Raw genomic sequence first — 11537 nt, forward strand, 5'->3', positions numbered from 1 at the left:
AGGAGATATGCATATGAACACCTGTGATGAGTAATGCCTGCCCTGCAGAGTGCTGTTTAGGCTGTGAAGCACCCCATTGAGACTAGAGGCTCGGATGGGGTGAGAGCTCTAGGTGGCCCTGCCCTCCTTAGGGTGTCCTTGTGATGAGTAATGCCTGCCCTGCAGAGAGCTGTTTAGGCTGTGAAGCACCCCATTGAGACTGGAGGCTCGGATGGGGTGAGAGCTCTGGGTGGCCCTGCCCTCCTCAGGGTGTCCCTACAAGTGGAGGAGCAGCAGGGTCTGCGGAGGGGCGGGGGGTAGGTGACAATGAGCACATTACCCACTGGGCTGGATGTGGAGGTCTGGGCTGGGGGTTGGTGGTAGGGAGGGGAAACTTCAGAAGGGGAAATGAGAAAGAAAAAAAAAGAACAACTAGTTTGTAACAAGCAAGACAGTGAAAAGGGGGAAATGGGTCCACGTAAGCTCTGTTGCTAACAGAGTTGGCAGTGCTTTCTCCTTTCTCAGGCCCCAAGAGCTGTAAATATCAAACTTGCAAAAGAGGGTGTATTTCTCAATTCTCTTAACAGAATTAAACAACTTTCCAGATCTTCACACAGGTCAGCACTCAACAGTGATTCTATTCTACTACATTTGGTTTAGTGTAACTCAGAACGCTGTCATCTCTTGCCAGAGAAGTTCCTTTTTGCTTTTCTTTGATTAGCTTCTCTATATTTTTGTTTCTTGGGGAGCAAGCACTCTATGGTTAGCACTTCCTTTCTGAGCTAGTCTAGAGGCATGCTTCCTGGGTAGTAATTTTGTAGTACTAGATCTTTGCTTTTCCAAGTGCAATCCTCTGGCGAGCAGCATGGATATCACTTGAGTGAGAACTTGTTAGAAATATGGAATTTCTGGCCCCATCTCAGAATCAGAATCTGCATTTTAATAAGATCCCCAGGTGATGGACATGCACAATATAGAGACATATCCCTTATGAATAGTAACGAATGTAAGCGAAGGCCACGCTGGTTCTAAGAGCTGTCAGTTGTGGATTCTGAGCTGGAGGTCTTCTGCACCTGAGCAAACACCCAGACCCACCTGTGCACCAGCTTTCACCCAGGAACCCCATCCTTCCCTAGTGTGCAGTTCTTCTGCTGTCCATGACCATTGACAGCTAAACACTTTTGTGTTGGAGGCACAGTCATCAGAAATGTTTATCAAACAATGAAGGGATACAATTTCATGTATCTGATATGTCTTAGTTTCTCCAAGATAGTCCCAATTTTATGTAATTTGGAGAGAGACAGAAAAGGGAAAAGTAATCCTGTATAACAAAAGCCGTGACTGAACAGTGGGACGACTGGAACAACTGGAACAACCATGGCCCCTTGCCCCAGCTGGCCCCGCCCCTCAGCAGGCCCTCCCAATCCTATTGGGGGGCAGGGCCAGCCAGCAAACCGTCTGCAGCCCCTCGCCCCTGCTGGCCCTGGCCCCCAGCGAGCCCCCCCACTCCAACTGGGGTGGAGGGGGGCCCTTGTTGGCCCCCATCGGGGCAGGCTGGCTGGACCCCACCAGTGCGCAAATTCGTGCACTGGGTCTCCAGTCTAATAAATAATGCTATTAGATAGTAATAAGTGGTATGAAGAAGATAACAGGATTTCATAGAAAGGAATTGGGGCTGCTACTTAAGCTAGGTAGTCAGGAAAGGCCTCTCTAAGAAGGTGATTTTTGATCTGAGAGCTGGATAGCCATGTAAAGATTTGGGGGATAGCCTTCAAGGCAGAGAAGCTGCAAATGCCAGGTCTCAAGGCAGGAATGAGGTTAGTGAGTTCAAGGAATGCAGCTGGAGCAGAGTCAGCCAGGTCAGAACAAGGTGGGAGCAATGGCTGTGAGGATTTGGGTTTTATTCTCAACCTAGTCAAGTTTCTCAGCCTCTCTGAACATAGCCCCTCATCTGAAATAGTAATTTCCACCTCACAGAATCCCTGGGGAGACCGAATGAGTTAGGGCTGTAGTGAGTACATGGAACATAGTAAGTGGTCAGAACTCAGAAGCTATTATTATTCTTCATTCATTTCAGTAGAGGGATCTTCCAGCCATGCAGCAGTGGCTCCTAGTCTATATTTATGGAACAGGAAGCCATGTTGGGGTGCTCTGGATTGTGTTTTAAATAGTGGGGATGGGTCTGCATGACTGCATCCACATTCTCTCATCTTCCCACCTCCTTGGACTTGTGATCCTTGGTACATACTTTAAACATCACTGACTGGAGCTAGGAGTACAATCTGTGGTCATGGGACATAGCAATACTCTGTGAACCCATGACACATCTTTCCTGGACAGAGTTCTGGAACCAGCTGAACTAACCCACTGCAGGCTAGCCCAGGCAGGTTGGTTTTACCCATCTGTGCCTTACTTACCCTGTCTTGTACTTATTTTCTAAAGGATGCAGTAGATCTAGTCCCCTGCATTTGGGTGAACTGAGCAAAGCTATCTCCTCATAACCAGGTGCCAGTTTTCTAGGAGGCATTTTTTTTCTTCAGGATGAGAAAGGCTTGGCTAATCTTTCCATTTGTTCTGTCAAGTGTTAAGGAACAAGGTGATATCTGGCTGGAATCTGTCAAAATTCGTTTAGGGTTTGCCCTTCACTCAGTACTCAGGAGTCGACTTCCCACCTGGCATAGCCACACACTGGTTTCTGGTTTGTTACTAACTTCCTTATTCTGTGCAGTGATATCATCCCCATGGGGAACCTCAGAGCCAGCTCACTGCTGCATTCCTGTTGCATGATAATTGAGTCTGTTCCTTTATCTTGTTCCAGTTTGAGGGCGTAGCAGTTCTTAGAGCACTCCTTTTTTATTCTGAGAAACAATGGTCCCAGCCCCATCTCCTACACCTAAAAGCAGAATTTGCTGCAGAGTTTATGGCTGGGAAGCATGCTGGGGCCTTGGGCGATTAACTAGCCAGGAGCAGACCAGGACAGGGCAGGGAGAACCAACCTGATTTCAGCCTTGACCTCTCCCCCCAAGGCCAGGGGCCAGCAATTACACTACTGTGTCCCAGAAGGCATGTAATCCATCTTTTTAACCTCTCGGGGACATATTCTAGCATGACTGTGTGTGTGTGTGTGTGTGTGTATAAATTTTCAAACACATGCAAAAGTAGGTTGACTAGAACAATGAACTCCCATGTATCTATTGCTCAGTTTCAATAACCATTAATGTTTCACCTTTCCCGTTTCACCTGACCCACTTCCCCATACATACATTTCACCCTATGCCATTATCTGTGGGTCCATCCTGGGCTCCCTGATAAGGCAGCATCACCGTTTCTCACCATTTTCTTCCACAGTAGACACACTCATCTTCCATCCATTGTAGCAGTAGAGTCCTTGGGGGAGAAAAATACGCTGTAGTTACAGTAAAGCTTTTTGAATTACATATTGCCATCTGACTAGCTGGCCTTCTGGAATTTTCAGCATCTGAAAGGCTTTTGAGCAGAGCGCCAGATTTCAGCAATTTCTTTCTCACTATTTCTTTTTTACTTTGGTTTTATTGTCTATTTAACATGAGCAGGCGCTGTATAGACTCAAAAATAAGCTGTGGTTTGGAGGTTTGACAGTAAAATTCTTTGTAAGTACTTTGGAGGATTTGATAGTCGTGGTTGTAACAGCCATTATTCATAGCATTTTGGGAGGCCAACTGGGCTGGAAAGTGGTAACACAGGCTGTGGAGCCAGACCGAACCAGATTTTAAAAACTCAGCTCTAACAACTACCAGCTATGCGACCCTAGGACCCTAGTCAAATTTCTTAGCCTCTCTGAACCTATCCCCTCATTTGAAAAAACGGACAATCCTAATTCCCACCTCACAGAGAGTCCCTGTGAAGACAGAATGAGTTAGGGGCATAGTGAGGACTTAATGAGTACCTGGTACATAGTAGGTGGTCAGAACTCAGAAGCTACTATTGTTATCCATTCATTTCAGTGCAGTGATCTTCCAGCCATCCTCACCGCTTTCCTCAATATTACATGTTTTAAGAACAGTGCTGGAGGGTGAGATGCTACACGCCAAGTGAAGGGCACGTTGAGATCACCACAGGGCTCTTGCAAAGTAGCCTGTGATGCAGTTCCCCATTCTCAGAAAACTGGGGCCATTCTTAATAAATTAGGCAGCTAAATGTTTGTGTGTGTGTGTGTGTGTGTGTGTGTGTGTGTGTGTGTTAAAGTCAACAGAGATTTCCTTGGAAAGTTTTCATGCTTCTATACTGACGAAAGTCAGACAGGTTTAATCAGCTCCATGCGGTCTCTGAGCTTAGGCAGCACCCATGTGGCCGTTTTCCTGTGTGTGGTGGTCAGAGCCAGATTCTGCAGCCAGGCTCTTCCTCCCTGGGCCACTTTGGCCATTGTGCCTCCACTCCTCTCTTGTAAAGCAACACCCACATTAAAGGGTTTGTTGTGACGAGTGAAAGAAATAGTTTAAGCGTTCAGATTAGTGCCTGGCAGGTAGTCAGGCCTCATTGAATGTTAGCTGTGGTCATTGACATCACAGAAGTGGTGGCGTCTATCCTGTGCTACAGGATGTCTCCCAGGTTCAGTGTGCAGGGGCTGAGCAGTTCCAGTAAGAGTGTCTCATTCATTCTTTGCTGGGGCTGACCAGCAGACGCCGAGTGATGGGTGAATGATTACTCTGACACCGGATTGCTGTGAAAGAGAGGGCTAAGGGACTGCCTGGCTAAAGGAACCAGACAGCCTCGATTGCCTGCCTCTTCAGGCTTTTATTGTAACAGCAGTTTGAGATAAAGTTTATCTTTTAGATACAATCAGTAGGGTAAGTAATCTTGGGGGGGGGGGATGGAGGGGGACACATAAGTCTGCAGTATCCTTTAAGCAAGGACACCTAAAGATTAAGGATAAAGATTCCGGTAAACATCCAAGGGTCGGCACATGCACATACTTGTTTGGAAAGGTCAAGGAACAATTAGGGGTGCTGCCTTCAGCCAAACTCCCCTAAGTCAGAATTCCGATAAACAGGGGGGGCTTCCTTCAGCCCACTCCTTTTTTTGGAATTTTCCTCCTTACAAACTTTCCAACCAAATCCTGTGCTTCCCCACAATTCTTCATTTGTTCTGCAAGTATTTACTGATATCCTGCCATGCCAAGCACTGTTCTAAGTTCTGAGGGCACAGCAGTCAGCAACACAATTCAAAATCCAGCCTGAGGAATCCCCATCCCAACCTCCCCTCAGGAATGGCAACCAGTGTATCCAGGCCTTTGTTGTTCAGAACTATCGTATTGGGTGTTTACCCCGAGTTCTTTTAAATAGCCACTGCTTGATTTGTATGCCATGGCTCCTTTGTGTTTTGCACAACAATTATTTATATTTACTAGTAAGTACCTAATTTGTGCTTTGTACTGTTTTAAGTTGAATAAGAGCTGGTATGTGCCTGCCAGGATCTGTGGCATGGTGGGCAATAGAAAAGTGATCATAAAACAGTGAAGTGTGTGCTCAGATCAAGAAAGGCACAGAGGAGGGGCATCAGAATAAAATGGTGGTGTTAGAGAACATATCCTGGAGAAGATGAACTCTAAAGGGTATTTTAGATTTAGCTCCAGAGGAGTGTGGGTGCCGTGGATGGGGGCGGGGGGCAGAGCAGTTGGGGGCAGGGATGATGAGGGAAGGATGAGGCTTTCTAGGCAGAGGAGCATGGAGAGAAGGCATGGAGGTCTGGGCTGCCTGAATATTTGGGGAACTACAAATGGGCCATTAGTGGGGCAACAGGTGAGGGAAGTGGAGGATGAAGAGACACAGGTTTGAGTCTGATAATGAAAGGCTTTCTATGCATTGCTCAAGAATTTGAATTTTCTCTTGAAGTCCTCCATAGGGAGCAAGAAAGGACTTGAAGCTTGGGAGGGATGTAGACATGATAGAATTGGAATTGCTGTTTCGTCAGTAGTGTGGAACATGGTTTGAAGGAGAACAAAGAAGCCAGCTGTCCAGGCAGAAAGCATGGAGGCCTGAACAGACAGTGACAAAGAGTTGGTGGAGAAGGGCTGAGAATTCAAAAGTTATTAAGAAGGATGCGGGCCCTGTAGGGCTTGGTGAATGACTGGCTAGGTAGGGGGAAGGGGTTTTGAGATTGTTAAAACCATGAACCATTGTAAGTTAAGAGAGAGGCCAGTTGTCACCGCTGGGAGTCATCAAAACTCCTTGTGTTACTGTAAAAAGTTAAGGCAGGGAAAAAGGTATACTGGATGCTCACTGTGTCAGCAAGGAGACCTCTGGGAATGTGGCAGTCATCTGTGGTGACTCACCGGTCTATGTTGTTTCACACAAATCCAGCCAAGCAGATGACTGCATCATCTGGTGCATTGGCCCATTCATTAATTCATTGATTCATTCATGCATTATTGTGTTGATCAAATATTTATGGAGCTTACATATTGGTGGGAGTGAGTAAAGGAGGGAGAAATTGTACATTGAAGTAAACAGAGATACGTTCAGATGGAGGAATGTGTAGTTAGAAAATGACAACAAAGTGAGGGAGGGGGCCTGGGTGGGTGGGTTGCAGGGAGTGGCTTTAGAAATAGCAGCTAGAGAAAGGCCGGCCAGGAGGTAAATTGAGAGCTTAGACCGGAGTGACCCTGGGAGGAGATCCTGGGGATGGCCCTGAGGAAGGAGCTGGTTTGGCTGCCAGCCTTGTTGAAGCCACATCCTTTACCTAGATGACTACAGTAGCCTCTCGCTGGGCTCCCTGCTTTGAGACCCTCTCCTCGAAACTCCAGTGCTTCCATGTCACAATGAGTAAAAGCCAAAGTGCTAGTGGCAGCAAGGCCCTCCCCAATCCAGTCCCTCTCTTTCCTCACTATTGCACCTCCTACGCCTTTCCTGTTCACTCCGCTGTTCCAGCCACAGTGGCCTCCTCCTGCTACCGGAACACGTCACACATGCCCAGCCTCTAGGCCAAGTACTGCATGGCTTGTGTCTCACTTCAGGTCTTGGCTCCTGTGTCAAGGGTTCCCAGGACCACACCCAGATTTGAAGATTTGCTAGGAGGACTCAAGGCATTCAGCATACTCATGGTTGTAATTTATTACAGTGAAAGGATACCAAGCAAAATCAGCAAAGGAAAGGTGCAGGGGGTGAACTCTGGAGGCTATCCGGGGCAAGCTTCCAAGAGTCTTCTTCCTGTGGTGTCCCATGGGATGCACTTAACGCTCCCTGCGGTGCATTGGGATCACACTGTAAAGTGTTGTCAACCAGGGAAGCTCAGTGCTCAGTGCTCAGAGTTTTCATTGGTAGCTGGTCACGTAGGCAGCCTCTGCCTGGCATATACCAGAATCCAGACTCCCAGAAAGACAGCAGGGGTCCAGCATAAAGCATATTGTTTGTCCAGTTTAGGTAGGGTGAGCCATTCTCCATGGGGACGATAGGAACCCTCCTGATGTTCCTAGATGCCACCCAAGGCCCACCCAAGGCCAACCTTGCAAGCAGGCCTTTCCTCGGATAGTATTCTTTCCTAGAGAGCACCTGCTCAGTGGGCCCTTCGCCCACCATCCTACTCAAAAGAGCAACTGCTCCACCCGCACTCCTTGTCCTCCCCTCCCTGTTTGATTTTTCTTCATGGTGCTCATCACTATCTGAGATATTTGTTTATTGCTTGGGTCTCCTATTAGCATGTAAGCTTCATAAGGGCAGGGGTTTTTCCTGCTTTGTTTCCCACTGAACCCTCAGTGCCTGGATGATGGTTGGCACATGGTAAGCCTCAGTAACATTGAAAACAGGAAAATATGGCACATGTGGTTAGAACAAAGCAGGCCATCAGAGAGAGGGAGATGCGGTTGCTGAACAGACGAGGTCAGAGCAGACAGTGAGCTGTGGTTACAGGAAAGGGTTTGTTTATAGGAACGTATTTCTTAAGTCGCATGACTCCCCCATAGAGTTGTCCAAACCAGATCTTTACCTTTTCTTAACTTCAGCTCACTCCCAGCTCTCCTCAGGGCCACAGGTCTGTCCTTTTTCCTTTTCCATTTAGTGGGATTCAGAGTCGCCTATTCTGTGCCGTACAACACCTCTGCCCTAGAAGTTATCACATTGTAATAATTTAATTATTTGTATAATTTATGTAATATGTGAGTTCTCCATTAGGCTGAAAGTTTCTGGCTTGTTAACATTATGTCCTCAGTGCCCATCCCAGAACTCAACAAATACTTGAATGAATGACTTGTTTTTCTTCAGAACGACAATGGCCCTGGATTAGGCCAGACTTCTTGGGAAAGGAAGAGCCTGCCCGGATTCCCCAGCCCCAGACTTTCAGCCTAAACCCCGAGCCAGCATCTCCTTAGCCTCCCTCTAGGATTGGAGCACAGAGTGTCAGGCAAATATCAGCCTCGCCATGACTTGGCTGTGATGCTTTGCTGTGCATGTTCACTTCGCAGGCGTCCTTGGAAAAGGCCCAGCTGCTTGCAACAATCGGGGACCAGCTCATCCAAAGCCACCACTACGCAGCGGACTCCATCAGGCCCAAGTGTGTGGAGCTCAGGCACCTCTGCGATGACTTCTTCAATGAAAACAAGAAAAAACATGACATTTTAGAAAAGTCTTTGGAATTACATAGTCAGCTGGACAAGGTGAGCAAAACAAAGCTGTGACCATGATGTCTGCAAAATTTTCTGTACAGCAGTCTTAGTCAGACTTGACCTCCCTGCCCCACATGGTTGCTGAGAAGAAAAAGAACTTCATGGGGAACAGAGCTCAAGAGGCATTACATGCTGCAGGTTCTAGGTCACAGGGGTATTGAAAGTCAAAGGTGCCTCAGTCATCCCACCACATCCTATTAGAATGAATTGGGTCTGTTTCCCTGGGTGTGGACCCAGACTTAAAGAGTGCGCTCTGGCCCTAGCCGGTTTGGCTCAGTGGATAGAGTGTCGACCTATGGACCAAAGGGTCCCGGGTTCTATTCCAGTCAAGGGCATGTACCTCGGTCAAGGGCATGTACCTTGGTTATAGGCTCCTCCCCAGCCTGGGCCCTAGTTGGGGCACATGCAGAAGGCAACCAATTGATGTATTTCTCTCACACCTCATTTTTCCCTCTCTCTTCCACTCTCTCTAAAAATCAGTGGAAAAATATCCTCAGGTGAAGATTTAAAAAAAAGAGTGTGTTCTGGCTTGGCCTGGTGGGACATTTTTTTGATTCCCCCTCAAGCATACAGAGACCAAGTCCTACATTTGCAGAGTGCTTCTTCTCATCTGAAGACATCGGATTGTGGATCCTTTGGGAAAAGCTTAAGTTATAATGATCATTTATACACTCCTGCCATTTGTAGAGGACCTACTATGTTCCCAGTAGGAGCATAATTATGTCATCTATTTAATCCTCAAGACAAGTTATGAGGAAGATATTAATGACCTCATCTTACAGAGGCAGAAACTGATACTCAACGTGGTTAAGTCCAAGAGTTGCAACACTTAGTGCATGAGAATTGCCCGGTGAGTTTGCTGTATTGCACAGATTCCCTGGTTTGCCACTCTGGAGACTGAGATTCAGTAAGTCTGGGACGATGCCATAGAACCCGTGTTTTCAGCAAGGGTCCAGGTGATTGTGGTGCAGGTGGTACAGGGACACACTGAGAAACCCTGGGATAAGTGACGGCCTGAGACCGCACATGGAGGAGATAGGGGATTGCAGATTTGAAGTCAGGACTGCCAAATTCAAACCCCAGGCTCCAGAGACTAGACAGCAATGCTGTGTGAGCAGAGGGTTCACAGGGAGGGAGTGCAGCCTCTGGTGCCCTTTGGCAGTGATCTCCTGGACAAGTGCCCAGTCAGCAGGGGCAGTGACTTTTGGAGCCTTCCCAGGCAGCACGTGGCTCATGGCCATGAGTGGGGAGCTCCATTCCTGTAGCTCTTTCTCTGCAGTGGCTGGGGCACCCACCCAGGCTGTTTACATCATCCCATTGCTAAAGGGATTTTAATGTCAGTGAAGTCCAGCTGTTCCAGAAGCAAGCGGCTCAGAGGGACCTGGTGTGCAGCCTGCTCTGTGGGCTGAGCTCCCTGCAGGATCAACTACTGTTTCCCTCAGAACATATCTGCTCCAGAGATAATAGCCTAACACTGAGCTGAGTGTGAGTGTGTGTGTGTGTGTGTGTGTGTGTGTGTGTGTGTGTCTGGGAAAGCAAGTAGCTGCTGTGACTGCAGAAGACCCCAGCCTAATGTTTTCTGCAGATCTAGGCATGATGTTTCAAGACAAAGTTTTCACAGTATATATTAAAGCATGATTTCCTACTACTTTGAAAATCCAAAAATGTAGGAAAGAGGAGGGAAGAAGTTACTGGTGGATGCCTACACATCCTACTTCCCTTCTCATCTCCACAGTGATAATGATTAACCTTTAAGTACCTTTATTGGTGTGTGTGGTTTTTGTTTTGTTGTTGTTCTAAAAGTAGCACACATTCAATGTAGATAATTTAGGGGGGAAATAAAAGACAGATTTAAGTTGCCTATAATTTCCCACTTAGTGATAACTCCTTTGGAGTGCTTTTCCCTTGTATAGTTATTTGACGTAGCCCTTGAGGTCACCTGGAATGGAAATGCAGGTGTACTTGCTCTGGCAGCTCATGTAAATATTGAGGCATCACCAGGGCCCTTGTCTTTCTGTGTACGTCTTTAAAAAGTTGAACTGTTAGAATTCATCACCTACCTGATTTCATCCCAGCATTCTGGAAAGTGTGAGTACTGCTGTTCTGAGCTTGATGTAGCCCTTCACGTCACCTGGAATGGAAATGCAGGTGTACTTGAGGCATCACCAGGGCCCTTGTCTTTCTGTGTACGTCTTTAAAAAGTTGAACTGTTAGAATTCATCACCTACCTGATTTCATCCCAGCATTCTGGAAAGTGTGAGTACTGCTGTTCTGAGTTACAGAACTTTTCATTCTTGGATGCTTTTGTGGGAAAGACAAATGACAATAAGTGCAAATGCGGACAGAGGAAAGTGTTTTTGTTAAAAAGACAGTCCCTCCTGCAAGCAAAGCATGTAGGGGGCAGGTCTGGTGCCTCATTAGTTACCCTGTGCTCTTGTAACCAATTAGGAGGTAAGACAAGTGGCCTAGAAGGCCAACCCGAGAAGTCATTGGTTACATTTCTCTATAGCGAGACCAAACTTAGAAGTCCTTGCCTTTCTCCTCCGGGAGGGATAGTAATTGCTGTCAGTAGAAAAGGGCAGAATGTTTACACGATTCATTTTACTGGTTGGGTGACTTCCCTGAGAAGTGGACAGATGTAAAATTGGTTTGGGTTTGTCCACCTCATAGTTGTATTTACAGGGGTTAGACCTCTCGACTTCATGCTGTCCCATGACAAGTTCCCAGTATCTCGGAATCCTGGTAGAGCCAGAGGAGCGCAGACCTCCCAAGGGACTGTGGTGGCTGAGCTGTGGTCAGGCTAACTGCACAGGGCACTGTGTTTCTTTTCAAAAGGTCAGCCGGTGGTGTGAGGCGGGAATCTACCTCTTGGCTTCCCAAGCTGTAGACAAGTGCCAGTCTCGAGAGGGTGTTGACGTTGCCT

The 11537-nt window shown here is 47.2% G+C and overlaps 1 protein-coding gene across 1 annotated transcript in view; it reads left to right on the forward strand.

Annotated features, from left to right (window-relative positions):
* Positions 1-11536, forward strand: part of LOC102752099 (probable guanine nucleotide exchange factor MCF2L2) — a gene marked incomplete at its 3' end in the record, with an annotated part of 91725 nt that extends 80189 nt beyond the window's left edge. The window contains exons 10-11 of the mRNA XM_015566321.1: positions 8414-8605; positions 11450-11536. Coding sequence (XP_015421807.1) covers positions 8414-8605; positions 11450-11536 — 279 coding nt within the window. The remainder of the gene's footprint in view (positions 1-8413; positions 8606-11449) is intronic.
* Between the last annotated feature and the right edge of the window lies 1 nt (position 11537).

Source organism: Myotis davidii, unplaced genomic scaffold, assembly GCF_000327345.1.
Source record: "Myotis davidii unplaced genomic scaffold, ASM32734v1 scaffold102, whole genome shotgun sequence".
NCBI classification, from domain to species: domain Eukaryota; kingdom Metazoa; phylum Chordata; class Mammalia; order Chiroptera; family Vespertilionidae; genus Myotis; species Myotis davidii.